At 44.7% G+C, this 22,703-nt stretch overlaps 1 protein-coding gene across 1 annotated transcript; it reads left to right on the top strand.

Annotated features, from left to right (window-relative positions):
• Nucleotides 1–1,654: 1,654 nt before the first annotated feature.
• PRR15 (proline rich 15) lies at nucleotides 1,655–2,023 on the top strand (the record flags this gene model as incomplete). Its single annotated transcript, XM_082329450.1, has 1 exon — nucleotides 1,655–2,023. The coding sequence occupies one exon, from the start codon at nucleotides 1,655–1,657 to the stop codon at nucleotides 2,021–2,023; it is 369 nt and encodes a 122-aa protein (XP_082185576.1).
• Nucleotides 2,024–22,703: the final 20,680 nt, after the last annotated feature.

Here is a 22,703-nt window from a genome sequence, read left to right as displayed (position 1 = left end):
GTTTGGAGAGAGCAATCTACAGAGCAATGTAAGCGCACACCCCAGGCTCCTCTCCCTCAGTAACCTGCATTCACCAATTTCCACGTGTCTTCATGGGCTATTCAGGGAAGCTGCGAGCAGCAGAGGTTGATCTGCAAAAGAAGATGAAGCTGAAATACCACTGCTTTCACGGACTCCTCCGTATGATCACAGGCATCCTTGAGTAACTGAATGTGTAGCTGATCGAAGGGGCGTTAAGAATCAAATCAATATTACATGGCGTAGTTCTCCAAACAACAAATCACCATTTTTAACACATGGTGTAGCACAAGCAAATCTTTTTTTTTTTTTTTCCCCTTTCTGGATGAATAAAAAAAAGTAAAGGCATTTGTATGGCTGTATATCATCACACAGAAATTCAAAGTCCCAATTCTAAGCCAGTTCAAGTATAAACTAATATTTATACTTTATATATATATTATGTATATATATTTATATAGACGGCACTGTCTCTCTCAGCATGTCAGCTACATTCATTTTTTAAAGATGGGCAATTAAAGACAATTCTATTTTCTTCAAGGCTACAAAATAGTCGCCTGCGCACACCTATCGTGTGCACAAACGAAACGCGTTGCGGTTTCAGCCATGCACGCCAACACCGCATCCACCGCTGGTAGCCCTGGATTTCATTATGCCCTTACCGTGCCGCCTCACCTGCAGTGAGGCTCCCTCCTCCTCCTCCTCCTCCTCCTCCTCCTCCTCTTCCTCCTCCTCCCTGTCCCTTCCCCGCCGGGTGCCCCTTCAGGGGGACACCGACCTTCCCCCGCACCCCGGGGCCGGCCCCCCCCACCGGGCCGCCGGCCGCGGCCGCTGCCCCGCCCCGGGCGGCGGGAGCCGGGCAGGTGAGCGGAGCCGCCCCGGCCCCGGGGCCGGCCGGGCCGCCGCCCCGCCCACGGGGGCGAGCCGCGGGGCTGGCCGCCACCTGCCGCCCCGCCGCGCCGCACAGCCGCCGCTCCCCGCCGCCCGGCGGCCTCGTCCCTCCTTCCCTGCCGCCGCGATGGAGCCGTAGGGGCGTGCGGAGGGAGGAGCGGCCGCGCTTCCCCGGGGGAGAAGGAGCGCGCTCCCGCCGCGGGCGGGACCCGCAGGTCAGTGTCGCCCCCGTACCTGTTGCGCCGGGAGCCGGCGGGGAGGGCGCGGCGCCCCGCGGCAGCAGCCCCCAGTGCGCCGGATCCCGGCCCCGGGCCGCGGGGCGGCAGCAGCCCCACGGTGCCGGGCCTCAGGGACCACTTCTGGGGCCGGGGGGGTGGCGAGTGCCGGGAGCGGGCCCGGCGGCTCAGCTCCGGGGCTGTGTTTCCCTTTAACTCAGCCGGCCGCCCGGGGGAAGGCGGGGTGCCGCTCCAGAGCCTGTCACCGGGGCTCGGCCAGGGGCAAAGCGCGAAATCCTGCCCCCGCGCCCCCCCGCCCGCCCGTGCGAGAGCCGTCCCTCCCGGCTCGGCAGCGCCCGGCGGGAAGCGCAGACCTCCCCCAGAAGCGCTGCCCGCCTCGGGGGGCTGCCCGCCTCCGCGGTGCTGGGGGAAAGGGGTCCCCGAGCGGCGGAGGCGCCCCGGCGGGCGGGGTGGCGGCGTGCCCGGCTGCCAGCCCGCCCTCGCTCTCTTCGCCCCCGCAGGAGCCCGAGATGGCGGACAGCGCCGCGGCCACCGCCGCCCCCCGCGCCGGCGTGAAGGGCAGCTCGGCGGGGCCCTGGTGGAAGTCGCTGACCAGCAAGAAGAAGCCCAAGGAAGCAGCGGCCGCCCCGCCGCCCCCCGCCGCCGCCAGCGAGGCCCCCGCCGCCCCCCCCAGCCCCGGCGGCCCGGAGGAGCAGCCGTCCCCCTTCGGCAGCGGCGAGGCCGCGGGGGCGGGCGGCGGCAACCGCCGGAGCCTCCGCGTCTCCCACTCGGGCCGCTTCAAGGAGAGGAGGAAGGTGCGCACCTCGCTGCTGGCCGACGGCCCCGAGGTCTTCGACGGCGGCGGTGCCCCCGGCTGTGCCGCCCAAGGGGGCCAGTAGCCCAGGAGGGCCTCGCCCCCGGAGCCGTGGCCCTGTGAGGAGCTGCCACTTGGACGGGTGGCCAGAGCACCGGCAAGGACAGGTGGCCGGAGCGTGTGGGTGTCCCACAGCCAGGGTTGGCCTTGCTTGGCCCAGTGGGCAACATGGAGGTGCGTGACAGCGGCCTCCCCAGACCTGACTGGACACCGCGGGGAGCCTGGCGCCTCCGCCAGACGAGTGAGTCCCGTGCTGGGTTACATGAACACCGCCAAGACCAAACCCCCGGATGACGGGACGATGTGATTGTCTTAACAAAATAACACCAATAAACACCCCACTCCCTGTACTGTGGTGAGCGGACTCAAAGGTGCTATCCCGGGGCTGACGCTGGGCTCTCTGTACCTTCCCTCAGCCCTTGCCAGGAGCCAACGTGCTGACTTCTCAGGCCTGTGACCCAGCTCCTCCCGGCTCCCTGGCCGAGGAGGCGCTTTGCTGCTCTCGTCTCACGTGCTGCCTTACCAAAGGAAGGGGGGAACGAAATGCTCTTGTCTAATTTCAGGGCCGAGGACCTCCGGCGGTGCCGTATGTGCTCCTGCCCTGCCGTTAGCAGGCATGCCGTGAACCCATCCTTCCCTTCCCTGTGGGGGTCAAAAGAGAGGTATCGTGAGGGGCAGGCACTTGCATTCGCCCATACCCCACATTGCGTTGCATTTAAATATGCAAAAGGCAGGACCAGGCTGGTTTTCTCCCTCTTCGTACTGTGTAATGATAAGCAGGTGTTTCAGAGGCTGGTCCCCATAGTTTTGTTATAGAGGGAGGCTGGTTGTTATCTAGCAATTCACGCTGTTTACCCAGGGAACACATGATTTTTTGCATAATTGGTGATAACTGGCATAATGAAGCTTTGATGAAGAAATTGCGTGATAAAATGTAAATACTCTTCTTGGGAGACGAGACCAGCCCTGGAGAGCACAGGCAGGGTTGTACTCCTAATGGGGAAATTGGCTTGGGCACCACTGGAAATGTTCTTTACTGTTTACCATGTCCGAGGCTTGTGAAGCAAGATTCCCAGGATTTCTTTTGATAGCAAGATAATGTGCTTTAACTCAGGCAACTGTCTGCTCCTTCTAACAGCTCCTGGATTTTTGGACAAGTAAACTATAAGCCAGATTTGTACTGGTGGTGTGCCTTACAGAGCAAACTCAGCTGAAAACACTGGGCGATTACACATTTCTTGATAGTAGGTGATGTAGCAACAACCGATCTATTTATTTTAAATGCATTCGCAACATACTTTATATTGTTAAAATGGTTTTAGACTTTTTCTGAGTGTGAGATATTAAATAGTGGCAGGGACTGAAAATTACTTCCTAGCAGTCAAGTATTATCCAGTTATGATTTTGTTTGGTTGTAACTAATGATTTAAGGTCAATTAAAAATAAAACGTGACCCGAAAAGAAACGAGCTGAGAGCTGAGGTGAAAATATGGATTAAACCAGTCACTGACGATCACTGAAATGATGCAGTAGATGCTGGGCAAGGGCCCCATGGTTCAATGTGTGTAAAAATAGATAATGAACTTTGAAAGCTCCTGTGCGATAAACTCAGACAACCTGGCTGGCTTAGGTACTTACTGGTGCTTCATTCAGCTACTCCTTCAGACTCTGAAACCCGAGGACAAAGGGACTGTAGCATCAAACCTGTTTCCATAAAAGTTTTTTTTCCACCCAATGTGCAGACATATGCTTTTTTTATTTCATTTAGTAAAATGACAAGGTACTGGTTTTGGACTGCCTTTTTATGTTCTGGACTACCTGCTGACCAGGCAAAGAGCTGGGGGGTTGTGGGGGGAGCTCTTAAAAGTTTCTCCTTGGAGATGCTTTTCTTATGTGGAGCCTCTTCAGTCGAGGGACATCTGAAATCCTTCTGTTGAGAAGAAATTGGAGCAAACCCAGCCTCAGACGAAGTGGTGTGAGAGAGAAGGAAGGAAGTTTAAAAGCTGGGAACAGAAAGAGGGATGAAGAAGAACCGTAGTTCAGCTACAGTTAGCCCAGGGCAGGGGAAAGGAGGCAGAAAGGGGTGGCTTTGCTGCCAGGGTTGTCATACTACCTTTGGAAGGCAACATGTCTGTATTTATTACAGGCAAAAAAAGTTCTGCCTGTATTTGTATATTCTAGGGCCCAAAGAACCTTTTTTTGTATGTGTGTCCCCAAAATGGAAGAACAAGTAAGCAGATACTGCTCTGGTGCATTTCTCACTCGTACGTCTGGTTTAGCGTGAGCTGTGAGGGTCAGATCCTCAGAACTATCCAGAGGCCTGAGTATGCAGACTAGTCTTTTCTACATTTCATGCAGATGCTTTTCTGCATTTTTAATCCTTACACTGCTGTGAAAATACAGTTTCCTCTCTTCTGTACCTCTGAGCTACCTCTTTCTACAGTGAACCTCTATTTGATCCTTGGAAATGTCTCAGGTTTATTAGTTGCAAGTCTTTACCTAGGCACAAGATATCTACCAATTCAGGTTTTATTTAAGAAGAAGTCCGGTATGCTGTTCAGATGGCTGCTGTTAAGATTCGATATCAATACTGGTTAATATGTGACTAAATATTAGCCATGTCTTAATCCTTGTGTACGGTACTTTCAGCTTGGAAATTTGGTCAGAATACAAAGTCAATAAATGCACATAAAATGACTCGCTCACAGCCATCCTCCATCGTCATCCTGACCTTGAGCTGTGGGAAGGAGACGTAATTCTATCTTCCTGCTCAGTCAAATCCTTGCTTCAATGAATTTGATAGCAGCCACTGAAAAACTAGATCCATGAGAAAACGGGCCGACTGCCTCGTCTCGCTTTCCCCGCCCTCTGTGCAAGGGCCACGCAGCAATATCTTCGGGTTATTGCTCACCTGCGTACCACAGCCAGGAGTGAGAAGCCCCGTTGGCCATAGCCAACTTGTTGCACATAAATAGTCCTCTTGTTTCTCAGTCTGAGCGTAAGATAAAGCTTTAAGCAATCTATACACATGTAAATGAATTAAGCTGATACAGAAAAAGACAGTGTTTTATGGAGCATCTGAATTTTTTTTTTTTTTTAACTGTTGAATTGGAGAAAGTTCAAGCTTTCTTTTGTATTGGAGGATACTTGCTCAGTTATAACAATAGTGTATTTCTGTGCATTGAATTATTAAAAGGCTGTCGGCATTCTTAATATAGGTATTTTCCTCATCTCCTTTATAAAGGTCATGCATCAGAAAGTAAGTTTAGGAAATAGGGCAGCTGAGAAAGTAGTTGCTGTTTGTTTTTAGAAGCAAACAGTGACATATTGACAAAATAAATGGAAATAAGCAGATGAGGTTCAACCTCAGCTACATCAGTTGCAGGGCAATTTTCTTAATATTATTCCAGATACTACTAAGGATTGCAGGTTTGGGACAAAAAATAAATATTTAGTAAATAGAGTGAACTTTTCGAATAAACTTGCAAAGTATATGCCTGCTTATTCCCACTCTTGCCAAAACTAAAAATAAATCTCTGAGTAGCTGCCTGGTGAATCATTCCCTGCTATTGTAGGCTGGTCAGTCTGGACCTCAACAAAGATTATAGGGAGCACCTGCAGAAAATGATCCTAAATTGGAAACACTGGAATAAATGCCTTGAAAGCCTCAAGACTTTTAACCTCAGATGTTATGTCAGGGTATGACTTAAACTGAACTGAAAGAATGGAGAGGGGACTTTACTGTATTGGGGAGGAAAGGGGTCTTCACTGTTTTTTGGTTTTGTTTTGTTTTTAAGTTCTGTCTTCACTGTAGTGCACCCAATGATAATTTTCTATTTGAAATATAAAATTTCTTGTCCATTAACAAGATAACCTCATACGAGGGCTAAAATCGGAAGGACAGAACTCCCAGCTGGATGCTTCACATTAAAGCCCATGTTTAATTTAGCTCATTCAAATATCTGATATCCAATTGGAAGAAAAGCTGTTTCAAGTGCAGGTACAAACTGGAAGCTCATTTTGCTGCCTTTTGGGATCCTATCTGGTAGGGCAAGAGAAAGAAACCCAAACCTGGTATTTTCTAAGGTGTCTTTTAAAAGCTGGGGTGAGAGACGGTTGGTTATAGAATGATATTTGAGACCGTATAATTACACCATTTTGAAAAACAACCCTTTCCCCTTCATCACTAATTTATTGTAAATAAGATGAGAGACCTGCTGGCTGTGATTTTTCATTTCAGAATAAAACAAAAGGGATGAAGTTGCTCAATTTTATAGACACCAGAAGTAGTGAAGTAGTTTCTCTTTATCTGTTTTATCCTTAATGACACATCTGAAATTCACAAATAGCTCTAAGAAACAATATTTGGATGTAGTCTTCAACTAAAGCATATTGATTAGCAGCTGCAGCTTACGAATTTGATTTAGTGCCCATTTTATCTACATAAAGCAATATAACATCAGATAATATGTGTTTGGGGGATAGCAAACAGCTTTCCATGATAGCTGTAAGGCATGATTTTAAATGAAAAATTTGCTCTGGTGAGTAATCCTCATCTGATCTAGACGTCATGTTTCATGTGAGTAAAAATGAGTTAGAATGTTTTTTTCAGGGTATTACTAGTTACCAGGGTATCGGATGTTTTGGGATGTGTGAAGTAGGCTTGATTCTGAGACGCGAGCCTTTATGTGCCATGAATCTTCTGCTGCCTGTTTCAACGCCTCAGGTCCTTCCCCTGATCCAAAGTTACCGTTTATCATGGTAGTTCCTTTTACACCGAGGAGGTAAAAAGCACGATCCTCTGCGTTACTGAAAATAAGAACAATACCTATGTATGTCTGTTGAAATGAAAAATTAGAGGTACTGTGCATCCTTGAACCTTGGTGGCTCGCTTTCTTTTTTCCCCCGCCACTGCTGACTGCAGTCCATTTTGCTTTCCAGGTCTTCGTTTCATCCTCAGGTTGTAAATGTTTGAGCAGATAAACTGTCCACTGATCCCACAAGAACTGCTCAGTGACAGGCGGGTGGGCAGCACTTCAGTGGCCAAGGGAAAAGGAAAAGTTAAAATAGATCCATTTCTGCATGTGCTTCTGGGCACATTCCCTCTCAGTTTATGAACAGCAGCAGAACTGAGCCTTAGTCTTTATTCTGGAAATACGACTACCTGAGAAAAAGAAGGAGCCTCATAGTCTGCACATCCTTGGTTGTGTTTATCTTGGCATGCACTCTCAGTGACAGAAGTTTCCAAAAATCAGAGTTGGTTTACCTGTGCTGTTTAACATCATTGGGTTCAGGACTAGGAACATGGCGTAAACTTAAAAGAGAAATCCTGCCAACAGGAATTCCTAGAAATGCTGTAGCTCAGACCTTTGCAAGGAGGAGGAGAAAAATCATGTTTTCTGGCTTCTGTATTTTTTGAGTTATTTTCTTGGCATACCAGTGCTGTAGCAGCCTCCTTGCTGGACCCTAAAGCAGCTGGAGAAGTAGAATCTATGAAATAGGCAGACATACAGCATATACAAGGACAGCATGTTGCAATGGCTTTCTCTTGAGGAAGAGATAAACCGACTAGATGTTAAACTGGGCATGTAAAGGTGGTTTAATTCTTCCTGCAAGCCCAGGAAACTACAGTTTGTTCCTGGCTCAGTTCTCAACTGGCTAACAGTAGATACGAAAACAGCTCTAGGTAATACATTAGCTATCACAGGTGTTAATTAACATCTGCTGAATTGCTTCTGAATTGGAAAATGGTGAGAAAGTGAGGAATCACATTAGAACAGCAAACGTTGCTGACCATGATTGAAAGCAGCTTTGGAAAGCTGAGGTCCCATTTTAAATGATCAGTTGAAGCACTTAAAATATTATCTGTTGTTGTTACAGACAGCTGTTCTTCCTTCATTCATATGTTTTTATTTTTTTTTACCATACAGTTATCTTTTTAATGAGTAATCTTATTCACTGTATATTACCTCTCCAGTTTTATTTATTGGTTTTCTCTTTTTTGTGCTGGAACAGAAATTTGGCTGGGCTTGCAAAATGTTTCCACAAAATTTGAAGATATTCCTATGCCTACACTTAAACTCAAATTAATAACAATACCCTGCAGTTGTGGAGCACTCTGGAGAAGTGAGCTTACCACTGAAGACTGATCCTTTCATCTTCCTGAAAAAAAGCATGCATCATCCCTACTTTAAAGAAAGGAAATTCAAGATATAGGGCTAAATTAAAGCTCGTAAGTAAGTACCTGAATGGAATGACTCATCTAGTCTTGAGACCAGAAATCAGGCTATGCCAAAACTGCCTTAGAAAACCACGCTGTAATAAGTGGTGGCAAGAGGTTCAAATAGGCTTTCTAAAGTTTTAGATCCCTGAGAGGAACCTTTGGAAATGTGGGAGTTTCAACACCATTAAACTTAGATGTCATTGCACAGCTACCTCCAGGACAGTTACTGATGCTGTGCATTGTAAGCTACGGCTGCAACTTTAACGAGAACCACAGAGACAGGCAGAAGTGGAATTGCAGTTGTATTCATGGCAGTGGCATCCCACTGGTACACACAGGAAAAACAACTTAGTTACAACCGAAGATGTGTATTCAAACTAGTGTAGTTGTGTGAGTATGTATCATCTCCCCTCGTGCAGCTGCAGATTTCCCATGTGGCCAAAGGGTCTTACTGACAAAAGCATTGAGGTGTCTGATTCCACTTGCTTCAATGGCGTCTCAGTACCTTTGTGGATCTAAGCTTCAGTAAAACCTCTTAGAAGAGGGAGTGTAGTTAGTTACACAAAACTATCAAAATTGTACTAGGATGAGGAAGTTAAAAAGGTAAATTTCTGGTTTATTTACCAAGGCAAATAGAGTTCACAATGCAAAAGAGCTGCCTAATAACACATGTATTTTTTATTCTGTATTTTCAGTTGTTTGTGCTGAAGCAGTATAGCTCCTTTCTCCCCTCCTTCCTGGTATATTCCTGCTTTTCAGCTGCTATTTGATCTTTTCCAGTCTTGACTCGAAATTATTCCTTACAGAACCTCTCAGTGTAGCGTTTCGGCAGAGCCATTGTTCTTTTGTCCTCTGCCTGTAGATCAGCTTTTACTCCTAAACAGCTTCTTTATAAACCCCAATGAAATCTTCTCTCATGCTTTTTGTCTGTGTTGAGAACAAGACCAAAGGTTGAAGATAGTTTTAAATCCTGAGGTGTGTGGAGCCCCCCGTCCCTCCCCGCGTTTCGGTGTTAGTTACTGCTTTGGCCTTTACCTGTGCCAGCCAGGATGGGGCACACCCTCACCCAGCACAATACAAACCCATTTAATTAAGAGCTATTCAAGCTCGTTTTTTAAATGTTTGCTTCAACAAATGCCCATGTCAAGCAGCAGTCATACGACACCTTTCCAAACCCTGCAATCCGGAGCAGTAACCAGCAATAGAATTTTAACTCCCTTTCGGATCTGAACGGTCACCGTAAAGATCCACAGCTTGTTCCCAAGGCTGAGGAAAGGTCACTTGCCAAGGCTTTGCTGGTCCCTTCGGGCATTTGCATGCTCTATAGCTGTTTCTAGAAGCGATACCAAGAAGCGTCTGCTATTTGGGGAGAGGCAAAAATGGCAGTACAAATTTGGCTTCTTGAGATCAGGCACTTATGCATGCGAACGCGCAGTGTGCACTAGCAAACGGGATATCTTCAGGATGTGCTTGACACCCAGCCTTTGCTATCTGCGCCTAAGATGCCACCTGCCAGTATGTGTGAAGGATTTGCATTTAGGCGTGGACCTGTGCAAATCAACCTAGGCTACTACTCGCAGGGAGCATTTTGAAAATGTTGTCCTTCCTGTCTTGCTTGGGGATTGTAGCATCGGCTGGAGTGTCCCTGCACGCCCCGCGTGACTCCTCAGCGGCACTGTACCTGAGAAGGCTCTGAGTCCACCACGCCTCTCCTAGAGCACCTTGGTAGTCCCTTGAGAGGAAACAGGGCTTGCTCAACCAGCAAAACAGAAAGTAAAAGCTACTACTGGAGGAGTTAATGCCCCAGGGATCCTGCAGGAGCCCGTCTTACTTACTCTTCTTTGCCAAATCAAAGCTGCTTGTGCTTTGGCTTGCGGGAGCTGTGTTGCTGTTGCCTATTGCTGTGACAGCTCTTCCACCTGCTTTCATCTGCCTTTAAGTAGCGTGGTAATATCATTTGGATATGTTTGACAGATTTGAGAAGGGCTGTGGTTCACTGAAGGCTTGACTAAAGAAAGAGCTTGGAGAAGAGCCATTTTTACATGATAAAATAAAGCTAAGTTTTTTGGGGGGGATCCCTCTGTCTAAGGTCCGTATCTGTTCACAAACACACCCATGAAATTCTTGTGAAGCAGAGTTGCAGGATCTTATCTGAAGATGCAGCTGACTACAGGGGACTGATCTAGGTGCCCTCCCAGTGCCTCCAGTAGGAAGTGGTGCATGCTCTGAGGGACCTCAAGCCTGAGACTCGTTGTCCTTGCTAATGGATCAGATCCCAACGCGTAGGAAACATGCAGACTTTTCACTCATATAATTGGTTTAAGAAAGGCACATTGACAGTTCGCTTCTGTGCTGATGGCAATGTATCATCACTGTGCCATTTTGATCAGTCTTGCTTGTGGTGTTTGCTCATTAGGCCAACTAATTGCTCTCTGCTTTGGACAGCTGCTCTGTTACTCTGTGCTGTTAATCTTCACTCTGAATCTGCCCAGAGGCTATTAAAAATATGCCTGAGGATGACGATGCTTTGCTCTATCAGATAGTTAAAGAAACCTGCCCATCCAACAGACTGGGAAGATTTGCAGCCTCAGGTAGCTCTCCTGACAGAGGTAGGTTTGAGTCCCCTCAGGCATGAGGGAAACACAATTGAGGTAGCCACCTTCCTTGGTAAATAAGTGCTTTAAATGTCAGGCTAGGTATCTCAGTGCTGTTGATGGGGCTCAAAAACTATTAGGCAGATTCCAGTGAGAAAAGTCCATGGAGAGCTATTAACACAAAGATGGGGTTATACCCCCCCGATGGGAATTTCTCGACCAGAAAGCCTTGATCTCTTGTCAGAAGTGGGAGAGCATAGCAGAGGAAATATCCCATGTTAGTCTTGTTCAGGAGATGAGGAAAGGAAATATTTGCTATCAGTTACTGTCAGAGGGTACTGTACTAGGTGGACGTTTGGTCTCACCTGGTAAAAATCTGTCTCTTGTTATGAAAAAATAAAAGCAAGCCCTGTGCATTTCTGTGGAAGCAATGGTGCTGACACCTGTGCTCAGGAGGGGATTCTGGCCTCTGGAGTGTGCCTTTATGAAAGCATGTCCCAGCAGAAAGAGAGAACATGAAAAAATGGTGCCTGTCCCCAGGATTTCCACCTGAGCCCAGCACCTGAGCTTTGAGGAGTTCCAGCCTGGAACCGAGTCCAAAAACCAAAGCTCCTTAGTGAATCTGGACTGTGCTAGCAGGCCAAAAGTCATGCATTTTATTTACACCAGAGCAAGGACTCTTTACACAAAAGTACGGTAAGGTCTGCATTTGTCAGTGCTGATTTCTCTGTGGTTCAAACCTAGCAGGCGCCTTTTGCAATTGCTACGACAAGCTATATCTTTGCTGTATTTTATCTAAATGTGGCTGTACTTTTGCACATCATGTACTAATTTCTAGGCAGATAATATTTGCTGAATGCTTTTGAATTCCTCTGCATGAGAGCTGCATGAGCAGAAGGGATAGCTTTCTGCTCCTAGGGGTGAACAAGTACTTGGCAGGAATTCCTGTGCCTGCACTAGAACATGAATTATCTTTAAAATGTCTTGTCATAGTCAACATTTGAAAAAAAAACCCAAACAAACCAGCTCCAGGCACATGCAGGGTGACATGACACTGTGGTGTTTATAGCAGTTAAACTGTCCAATGTTCAAACAATAAAATATTCACAATTACACAGCAATAGACAATGTCCTTCCTGCTGTAGGGAGAGGCTGATGTGAAAAGCTTTTCACCCACATCCTTTGGGAGGAACTCGCATCCTCAGCCTCCTTCCCAACGGAGACTCCCACGTCTGTCAGCTCCAGGGGTTTTCCTTTTGCAGTAGATGACAGCTTTTACACTCCCATACTCTTTCTAGTAACTCTCCAGATTTTAAACTTGCCTACCAGGGGAAGTTTTTTTTATATCAGTTATGGTGTAACATTAAGATGATCTAGAGGGTCCTGGTAAAAGTTTAATCTGCGAGAAGAGTGAGAGTTTTACCTGTACAACTCCAGCTGTGTAAGGCTGACCATTGCATAGTCCCTTTCGTGTATACATAAAGTTGCTTAACATCATTGATTATTTCTTGAGCTGGCACATAGTAGCTCCTTATAATTTATGTTCTCCAGCAACAGCCTCAGTCTCATAGCGACTGGCTGTCTTTTTACACCACTGTAATAAGCCCCAGGAAGAAATTACTAAAAATACTTATTTTGTCATAGGTACTTCAGGATCTGTTTAAAAAAAGAAAAAAAATTCCAAGTTTTTTGTTAAAGAGAACTACAAATTCCTCTGGAGCAGGGGCTGTTGCAAGGTGCATGACCAACTTCAGGCAAGGAGGTCAGCCAACCAACTTTCAGTAACTACTGAGATTTTAACCTGTATGAATTGTGAATCCCAGGCTCAGTCTACTGCTCACACAAGTTTTTTCTCACCCTCTTACCAGTTTGAAAACATGCCGTTTACAAGCTTTATTTGCTGGGCGCTGAACCTGTTTGGAGGATTTAAGCTTTCCATAACACTTAAAGCTTTTGCTCTTTGATGCCTCAGTCTTAACGCTCACTTTGCCCTCTGAGGTACTGAGAGGCATGCTGAAACTGCAGATTGCTACTTCAAGGGAAAATACAACCATGGGATTCCAAGAGGTTTTAATCAGGCTTTTAATTACCTTAAACATAAATATCCTAAAGCTTTATTCATTAGGAACAGAGGTATAAATGTTAATTTTTGTGTTTGCAGGCCTTCCTCTTGACATTGATGACCTGGCTAAGGACACAGCTTTCACAGGTTTTCTAAAGCTGTCTCCTATCCACAACTAATAATACACTGTAGGAATAGCTTAATTTAGCTTAAATTTAAGAGTACTGTGTATAAGTAAATCAGGAGTAAGCTGGGCCTATGATTTTATTGGATTCCTTGGGGAGGGAGAGTTAACCTGAGATTCTTAACACGTGTGCAAAAGGATGTCTGGGTGCTCGAGGCATTACAAGGGACAAACGGTTCACTCTGCCAAAAGTAGCAAAGGGAGAGCTTTAAGAAATAGCACGTAGGATCCAGCTCAATATATCAGCCTTGTTTTGTCTTGGGCCCGGAGCGATCTCAGTGGGCACCAAAATAGTTTTTAATCTCTGCTCTGTCGCCTTGCCGAGTAACTTCATTCGCATCGTGTGGTTGCTGCTGTCTTCTGCTCAGCTGTATGTGGCTGCTGAGGCGTAGGGGAAAGGTCCTTCACTCTCTCGCTCTCCAAATTCTGAATTTTCTACATAAGGCTTTTTAATTTCCCATCTTCATATGTGAGAGGAGTTGACTCTTCCATGTGCTAAGTAGCTCTGCTTTTTGCTGGCTTAGAAAACCTGATAAATGAATGTGTCCCACCCTGCCAGCTCCACAGCAAGCGATGGCATCCTGCACACGACCAATACCCGATGGACCGTCTGCTTCTGAAAATGTCCCAGAAGGCACCTGCAAGGGGGAGCCAGAAATCTGCAGGGAAAAGTCCTTCTCTCCCCCATCCAGAGCATGAGGAATACAGTTCATTCTTCGTGCATTTGCCATGAGTGCTGCAAATGCTGTTGGGTTTGAAATGTAAATTGTGCCAGGGCTGAAAGGTTGAAGGATTAGGAAGAGCAGCAGCTGAGGAGTAGGCATGGTGTGCTCTGTGTAGGTTACAGATGCAGCAGGGTAACCCGCCAGAAAGGAACAAGGCATGACGGTATGTCTTCAGAAGTGGCATCCATTATAGAACAGGTTTGGATGTAAATCTTTATGCATGTTTTATGCTCTTTGATGGGCAAGCAGTCTGATTTGGTACGGTCAGAGAAAACAGCCCAATAATGAACTGGGGGCAGGGTTGACACTCATTCTGTCTTTTATTGTTATTTGCATTATGAGCATGACTCAATGCCTGTGAACAAATCCTGTATTGGCATTTTAAGTAGTAATGTACTAAAGTTGATCCTGATCTGTGGCTGGGAGATGAAAGGACATTTAATTTCCCAATTGAGAAAAGCTGCTAAGGACAGAAAAGCTTTCTTATTGTACTGTTGATATCTGATATTCAGTGAAGTATACCAACAGTTCCTGCTGGCCTCAGCCACAGTAGAACAACTCTGAGGTTTTTCTGCTTTTGTTCTCCCAAGTTTTATATGCAGAAAAATCTAGATTTCCTGCTACTTCTGGAAAACAAATAATTACTGGTATATACACTGAGAGCTTTATTGTGTTTTTCAGACTATGGCATCACTGGACCATAGGACTATACGGCCAAACCAATGCTTTAAACTGAGTGTGCAGCAACTACCGTGTATATTTGAAAATGATACGTATTTGATTGTAGGATCCAGAGCTGTTATGTTTAAAGAAAGACATTTCATTTTAATTCTGAGTGTGAAGACTGAGGCTGTGAATGTATAAAGGGCATGGGATTAAAAAGTTTTGTCTTCCACAGCAACCAGATCCGAACGGAATGAATCAATAATAGTTTAAAAGAAAAAAAAAAAACCACCCAAAGGGTAATAAATGGTCAATTTTCCAAATGCAGGAAGTGGCTCACGGTGAAAAGGCAGCTGAGGCGAGGTGACAAGGCTATTGATTATTCAGAAGAGTCAAACAATCCTTACTATACACCTACAATGGTAAACTCTCCAGAAGTTGTTACTATTTGGTAAAGAGAGCTTGAAACTTGTGTTGGCTATTCCAGCAAAAATGCCAGCTCAGTGCTCTGTGGTAGCCCAGAAAGGTAAATAAACCCTTAAGATTTATCAGTAAAGGAACAGAGAGCAAAACTGAAAACTGCAAGCTCATGATGTGACCACAGTTTGACTGTTGAAGGCAGTTCTGGTCCTTATTTCAGGGAGAATACGGTTGGGCTAGGAAAGGTATAGAGAAAGGTAAAAAGATGATCATAGGTTCACAAAGGTTTTTGTTCAAGATGAGTTGAGACAGATTTGCTTGGAAAAAAGTGCAGTAGAGAAAAGACATAACACAGCTATACAAAATCACGAACAGCAAAGAAAGGTGAGCAGGACACCACAATTTTCTCCCTCTATGCAAAAGCTTGAGAAAGCTCATTTAAAGCAGTCATGAAGTATTCTTCACAGCCAATGAATTAAGCTCTGGAACTCCTTGCCATGGGGAGACAAAAAGTACAAGTAGGTTGAAAAAAGCGAAATAAATAAATTTGCAGATGAAAAAAATCCATCAAAACCTATTAAATACAAAGATATGGATTAAAGCCCTGTCTCAGGTAGTTCCCAAGTAGACTGTTAGGGTCTGTGAGGATGTACTGCAGGAAGTGTAACTGTGCACTGGCTTTATTCTGACACTCTCTCCCTAAACATCTGCTACTGACTGCCAGCGGAGCCCGGCTACTGACCTGGATGGACCTTTGCTCGGATCCAGTATGACTGCACTTGGGCACCATAAATCGGATTGTTTGACAGGCAAATACACTGAAATGAAGTTTATGCATCAGATAGTGCTGGAAGATATGCGCTCTCTTATGAGAGTCCCATAAAAAGTATACAAGCAATCTATCATTCTCTTGCAAAGATATTGCAGGGAGCTATTATAAAATGGCATGATGTGCTCATTATCTATGCTCTGTGAGACTATCGGTAGTAACTCAGTACTGTTATATTGCTGCAGATTATATTATTTTCATAACACAGGTCACAGCAGAATCTTGGCGCCAGAACTTACGATAGTTTAAAAGGTTATTTCTCTGTTAAAGTCAAACGGTTGCTTTGAGATCAAGGTCTTGCTGCCAATCGGTCTGGTTTAATAATAAATTAATATACGCCATCTTAAAAATTAGGATACGCCTAAACTGCGGGTCTGAGATGCCTTAGAGTTTACAGTTTTAGATGAATCTCTGAAAAGAAAACATGACTTCAAAGAACTAAGAGTTTACAAAATATTGCAAACCTGAATGAATTAATATTCTGAACCCATGTGTTAGGGCTGAGAAAATGATTTTTTTTTCCCATGATTATAGAGAGATTCAGACTAAACAGTGGTTTATCTTTAATAGACATCAACCACATTTTCCCATTCATGTAGTACCATTCATTACCTGAGGAACTCAAAGTGCTTTACAAACGTGAATTAGCTAAGGGCTATGAAGTAGGCAGATGCTAGAGTAACCTCTTTTTTAGAATGAGAAGACTTCACTGCAGAAAATTCACATGGTTTAAGAAATTTCCCCTGGCAAAAGGCACCAAAAAAGTGAATTTTGTGAAGACAGCTTTCTCTTATATGCATGTCTCCGCTGTGTTAAATTTTCACGTTATTTTAATACGTTGCACTTTGAATTAAGAAAAGACCAAATATTTACTAAAGGGATATCTGATGGTCCAGTAGAATATTGTATGTTGTTGGAAAGGACACTTTTTTGTAGCTGTGGTTGAGTTCACCTGAACTTCACTCTTTACAGTCCTGTTCCTGTTGGCAAACTCCACTTCTACCATGGAATTTCCAATGAACTCGTGACTCACGGCAGTGCAGAAATCACATCTTTCTCCAGAATACTCCCTGTAAGTTAAGTTTACATACTTGCAATAGCAAAGCCATTATTCACTGATCAACTTACATTCCCTTTTTGAAAGGGGAGAGAGAGTATGGCGTTTTGGGGAAGCTGGAGGCTGGCAATTGAGGTGGAGCAAAGCTGGCGTCTGCTGCTGCCCTTTGCTATGAGCTACTGGAAAATGGATGTTTTGGTTCACCTAGAGGATCAGTAACTGGAGACGTTTTAGCAAACAGGCTTTGGGGTTGGAGACAATGAATCACTCCACTTTAAACAAAAAGCCCACAAAAGCAAACAAAATATCCCATGACCCAACTTTCAGTGGAAGCCGTCTGTGTCCCTGTGAAATGGCTTGTGAATGTAAACAGTGAATGTAAAGGAAGGGCAAGGAGAGAAAGCTGGAGAAGAGCACGGAGGTAAGGCTAGTCCCGGTCAGTCACATAACATCACTTGTGATCTGCCAAGTTTTGCAAAGTGGGTGGGAAACGTGGCTTCCTAGTAAATGGATGGGATATTTCCAAGGGAAATTAAAAGGCAGCTGAAAACAATCCTGGAACTTAACATTGCCAGGCACAGAGCTGGCAGGGCTAGCTAAAATGCTAAATTCTGCCTCTCTTTTGGCAGTTCTGGTTTTCAGGAAAAGCTGAGCTCCTCCTTGAAAATTCAGTCCCTTTAAATTACTTTTCAAGTTGAGTACCCAAATCATGAATCACTGCTTCTTGCATTAGCTAGTGATTAACTCATGTTCATATATCTGTTTAAATGCCTTGGTGTTTTCTGTGGAATATTTTCCACAAAGTATCAAGATATGTTTCAATGTCTTCTATTATTTATTCTTTAAACGAAGAACATTTTCAATGAAGGAAAGCAACAGAAAAAAGGCACACTCAGAGCGAGACACAACAAAGTGTGAGCCTGTCCTTCTTTAAAATCCTTTTCCTTTCATGGTGTGACTGCTTTATGCTCTCCGTAAAATGAAACGTGGAATTACTCAGGCGAGTAGGCAAAACGTTCAGAAATGAATATCACGGTATTTTCAGGGAACAAACAGCACCCTTTAGGATTACAAATCTTTCATAAATAACAACTGACCACTTAGCTTAAAATGTTTCACATAATCCAGAGGCCAAGGGGTCCTTCAAATTGAGCTTTACAGAATTCTTATATAATTTTTTGAAAATTTTAATAGGTTTTAGACACGCAACTTCTGCTGCCTTCTAGTGGGAAAATGAGTGTTTAATTCCCCTAGCCATTCCTGAAATTTCCTTCCTAGGTTCCTAGCCCCTCCAGCTGACCTCAGACAAAGCAGCCTGCTGATTTTAAGGAACTGAAGGAAGACAGGCAGGACGATAGTCCTTGGTTTAGAGAGAAATCACCATTCAGAAGCATGGAAATATTGCTGTTAGGAAGAACTTTGCTTTAGTATGGAACTTACCAGGAAAGTAGTGCAAGGACTGCATACAAATGACAGGCTGTGGTAGCAGAACGACTAGGACAGCAAGAATTGCTGCAGTCTGGATGAACTGCTTCGCAGAAGTAACTCAATGAAAGTGAAGAATGACAGTAATTTACCAAAGAGTCTATATCCTTAATGAGCATAAGATCCCTATAATTTTACTGACAATGCATTTGATGTACTGTTCTCCAGTTTATTGCAGAAACAGCAGGAAGTCTCTTTGTAAGCAAAACAACAACAAAAAAACCCATAGAAAATTAATGATTATGTCTTATGTGTCCGGGCCTCCGAGTCCTTTTCTTCCTGAAGTTGCGTTCTGACCCCTGTGACCAGGAATGCCATGTTAATACGTGGAATCCCTTAAACCCTGTGTCTCATTTTTTACCCACCAACAATGCCATGAAACTGTTGCAGAAAAGGCGTTGAATCGAGTAACGTGGCCTGGGAAGCAATACTTCAAGTCTGTTCTGCACTGATGAGACTGCAATTGCAGCATGCATCCAGGTTTGAATCCTTCAGGCATTAAGAAGGAGGGAGATTAAGTAAAGAGAGTCTACAGGAGGTGCTTAATATGCATGAGCAGAAGCCTAGAAAGCATGATATATGAGGACAGACCAAAGAAATTAGAGTTTTTTAATCTAGAAAGGAAAAGAAAGAGCAGGAAACATAATGGTCTCGAAACACCTATAAAATTGCTGCAAAAAAGAATAATCTGCTTCCTGTGTCCTTGGTAGCTAATGCATGGAGTGATAGGTCTCGACTACAAAAAGGGAGCTTTAGATTTGACATTTGAAAAAGCAAAGCTTGGAAGGCTTGCCTTTGCCATACATGGCTTCAAGATAAGGGCCTCTCTGAAATATAGCTGACACTGCCGTGGGGCAGGAGGCTGGAGCCAGGGACCTCTTCGGATTCCTTCCAGCCTTCCAAGCACTTGGTTGTAAAGGGAGAAATAATGGCTGTCTGTCTCTGTTGGCTGCTTTATGGACACAGGAGGAGCAGTCCCACCGGGGAAAGAAATTTATACTAAGCTGATTTTGCTGAAAACATTTGTTTGGTGCTGGGAAACATGGTGAATGATTGCAATCCCTGTATGGACCTAGGATAATTTTGACACCAGCAAAGACCGTAACCACCTTCACAATTCCTGGCATGCACTACGGGAAGGTTGAGAAATATAAAGAAAAGCCTCTTACTGGGGATGATCTAGGATCTTTCTCAGCAATAAGATTTGTAAGGGGTTGTAGATGCCAAAGCTTGGCCCTTTCCAGAATGCCTCTGAGGAGTGCAGCCATCTGGCCCTGGGGAAGCTGAAGCCATAAATGACTTTTGCAAAGTGCATGTTAAAAGGAATGACTAGCTCTGATAAAGAAGCAGCAGATAAAAGCTCTGTAAGAACTGGTGAGTGCAGGTGTTTCCAGGGTCCAGAGCAAACCAGTGTGGGAGGATTCTAAATTTCATGCTAGCGTGTGTGCTTTACTCTCCCAGCACTTCTCACAGTGTGCCCACAAACGTTTACCTTTTCCAGCCTGAGCTGAAGCCAATCATTTCCTAACCAAGCAAAAATACTGTTCAGATAGTTTGGTCTGCAGCTAGAGAGCCCTAAAACAGGCGTGAATCAACATGAGGGAATGCCTCAGCTCAGCCCCTTGCAGCAGTCCCTGGACATTTCCTTTACACAGCGGGCAACACAGTGCCCACCCCAGAGCTGCACAAATCCGAGGAGACAGCAAATATCCACATTCACAGCTGTCAGCAGCAAGCACAGCCTTGGAGCAGTAAATCTGCCAACTCAGATTAGGGATTAGCAATAAAAATTCAATGATTAAATAGCAGCGAAAGGCTTTGGCTGAGAAGTTTTAGATCATGGAGCAAGAACTGGCATTTGCTGGCCACCCATTCAGTTCAGCAGGAGGTTCATTTGTTCACCTAATGTGACTGGGTCTCCTGACAGCGAGATGATGAGAGGCTCTCACTACTTACTTGTAAAGAGGTTTCACAGACTTCTCACTTTTTTGTAGGAAAAGGAGAGCGGGTTAAAAATTGTCTGGGTAAACCTGTGTCCTGTCCGAATACCAAAATACCAGTGTCTTCAAATAAGACTTCAAAAAATGAGGGAGAGGAGTTGGTTGCAGTACTAGTGACAGTCCAAGAGCAAACCAAAACTGCCAAGGGGGAGGGAGACTGCAGAAGAGCACGTCCCTGAAGCAGGGAGATCTAGGTGCGGATGGGCGCTCCTTTGGGAGCACAACCTCTGCCAGAAGAGCCTGCTCCCAGCTGCTCTTGCTATTGCTGATGTGGAGTTGGTCTAGCTCCCTTCTAGACAGAAAGATTTGGGCACTGTCCTGGTGCTTGCTGAGCTATACCCCTGCCTCACTCCCCTCTGTCTCTATACAGGATGATGGAGATGGGAGACTGGGAGTAGCCTCTTCCTTCCAAAGGCGTTTAGATTTTGGTTTTAAACACTGGATGGAGAAATTGCAGGAAAAAGAATATTTGATCCTTAAATACCTTCACTATAAAGTACAGCCTATAAGGTACAGAAACTATTACGCACAGAAATATTCATGGAAAGACATTAGTTTTTTATTAAGAGACAAAAGAATACAAAAAAAAAGGTACGTATTTTTAATAGTTACAACTTGACATGTCCAAAATCTCACTGTTAGTGGGAAATTAGCATGGTTGTGTTGCCAGTAAAATCTCACATGAATTGGCTCTTATTTTCATGTCATTTAACATTTTTCATCAGTGACATGGAAGAAAAAATAATTCCTAGTCTTAATGATTACTGAAAGCTTTAGCTGACACAAAGACTGGAGGTAGTGGGTAAAAAACGAAGAAGACGTATCATGGATAGAGACCAATCTGGATCTTCTGGTCACATCAAACAATGTGTACAAACAAAAATTAATTCTTACAGAGCTCGTAGTGCAACCAGACCATGAAGGGCAAGCCCTCTTTGCGAGTTTCCAGTGGCCAAAATATCTACTATAAACCTTGATGTGTGAGCAGGAGAATGGTGAGAATGAGTGGGGAAGGCATATTGCCTCCATCATTCCACTGGTGTAGCCACTTCTAAAAGAACATCTAGTTCCTTTATCTGGGAATGATTAGAGAGAAGACTGATCATACAAGAATGATTAAAGCACTGGAAAATATACCTCATAGTGTAAGACAAGAGGAGTTCAATCTATTTAGCTTAACAAAGGAGCCACAGCATGACAAAACTTTGATCTCAGGCTCCTTGATCTAGCAGACAAAGATATAACAAGATCTGGGACAGGACGGCAGCAAACCCAGACTATAAATAAGATGTAGTTTTTTATGAAATCGTTGCAATTTTAAGCTAGTAATAGAATTATTTATAGAAAAGAGGCTCTAGTTCAAGCAAGAAATTGTTCATGAAAACCTCCTAATTCATGGTATATATGAAGTAAGTCAGATTCAATAACCAAAATAATCCCTCAAGCCAGATAATCTATGGGTTACTAAAAGAATTTCCCACGACTACTACATTATTATTTCATTATATGCTACAAGCATGTCAAGAGACTCTCAATAAAATCCACATTTCTTTGTAGTTAATACTACACAGCTATGTCTCAGAGACAAAGTCTCTGCCCCAACGGGGTTCTAAAAGAAATTATTTTATGCCCTATTTTGCAGATTAATTTGACCAGAATCAGACAGGAAGCTTGTGGAAGAAAATGGATTTGAATCTACATAGTCCTTAGCACTATCTTAACCAAAATGTCATTTACACCCCATTGAGACATCTGTTGGTGGTGTGCTTACAGAGCGAGTGCCCTTCTTAAGTTCTCTGTGGTGCCCACGTGCTGGTGGCTCACGCCTTGTGCCACCAATGGTGATGGAGGAGTGCAGAAGGAAAGGGATGAGGAATGTGCTCACAGTTCATAGGGAAGGCACCTCGACTGTTGCTGATGGGACAATACTGATGGGATTTCTGGATCTGTGTTCCCTCTTTTTATTAGACCCCCAGAGGACAATAAAATAAAATTCACATAATTAGCTGTTAACCTGACAATGGCAGATACAGCGATAAAGAGTGGGGTGCACGGGAAATGCAGGTCCATGCTCCTGATGTGCACAAAGCTGAGAACACTTTCAGGATTTGTACTGCTCTGCAAACATTTGAAATGCAGCCCAGCAGCTACGTCTCAGCTCACCATAACCACAACCGCACTTTGCTCATGGGAAGCCATTGCATCAGACTGACCGTATCTAGGCTTTGGATGTACGCTGCAGGGTGCCCTATAGTCCTAGTCCCATTGCTGCCCCCCAGCTCTCTCTGTGTGCGCTGTTCCCTGTGCATTGACAGGGATGCAAGGGGATGGGGGCAGAGGGGCTTTGTACACAGTGAGGGCTCACACCAGCTTGCCCCCAACCTAGCACATCCAATGCTTTCCCATGGCATGGCCTTTGCAAGTGTCTTTAACCCATCCTGAGATTATACCTGCTCCAGGTCT

The sequence above is a fragment of the Platalea leucorodia genome (genome assembly GCF_965183815.1).
Source record: "Platalea leucorodia genome assembly, chromosome: 1".
Taxonomy (NCBI): Eukaryota; Metazoa; Chordata; class Aves; order Pelecaniformes; family Threskiornithidae; genus Platalea; species Platalea leucorodia.
This window is presented reverse-complemented; position numbering and strand designations above follow the sequence as displayed.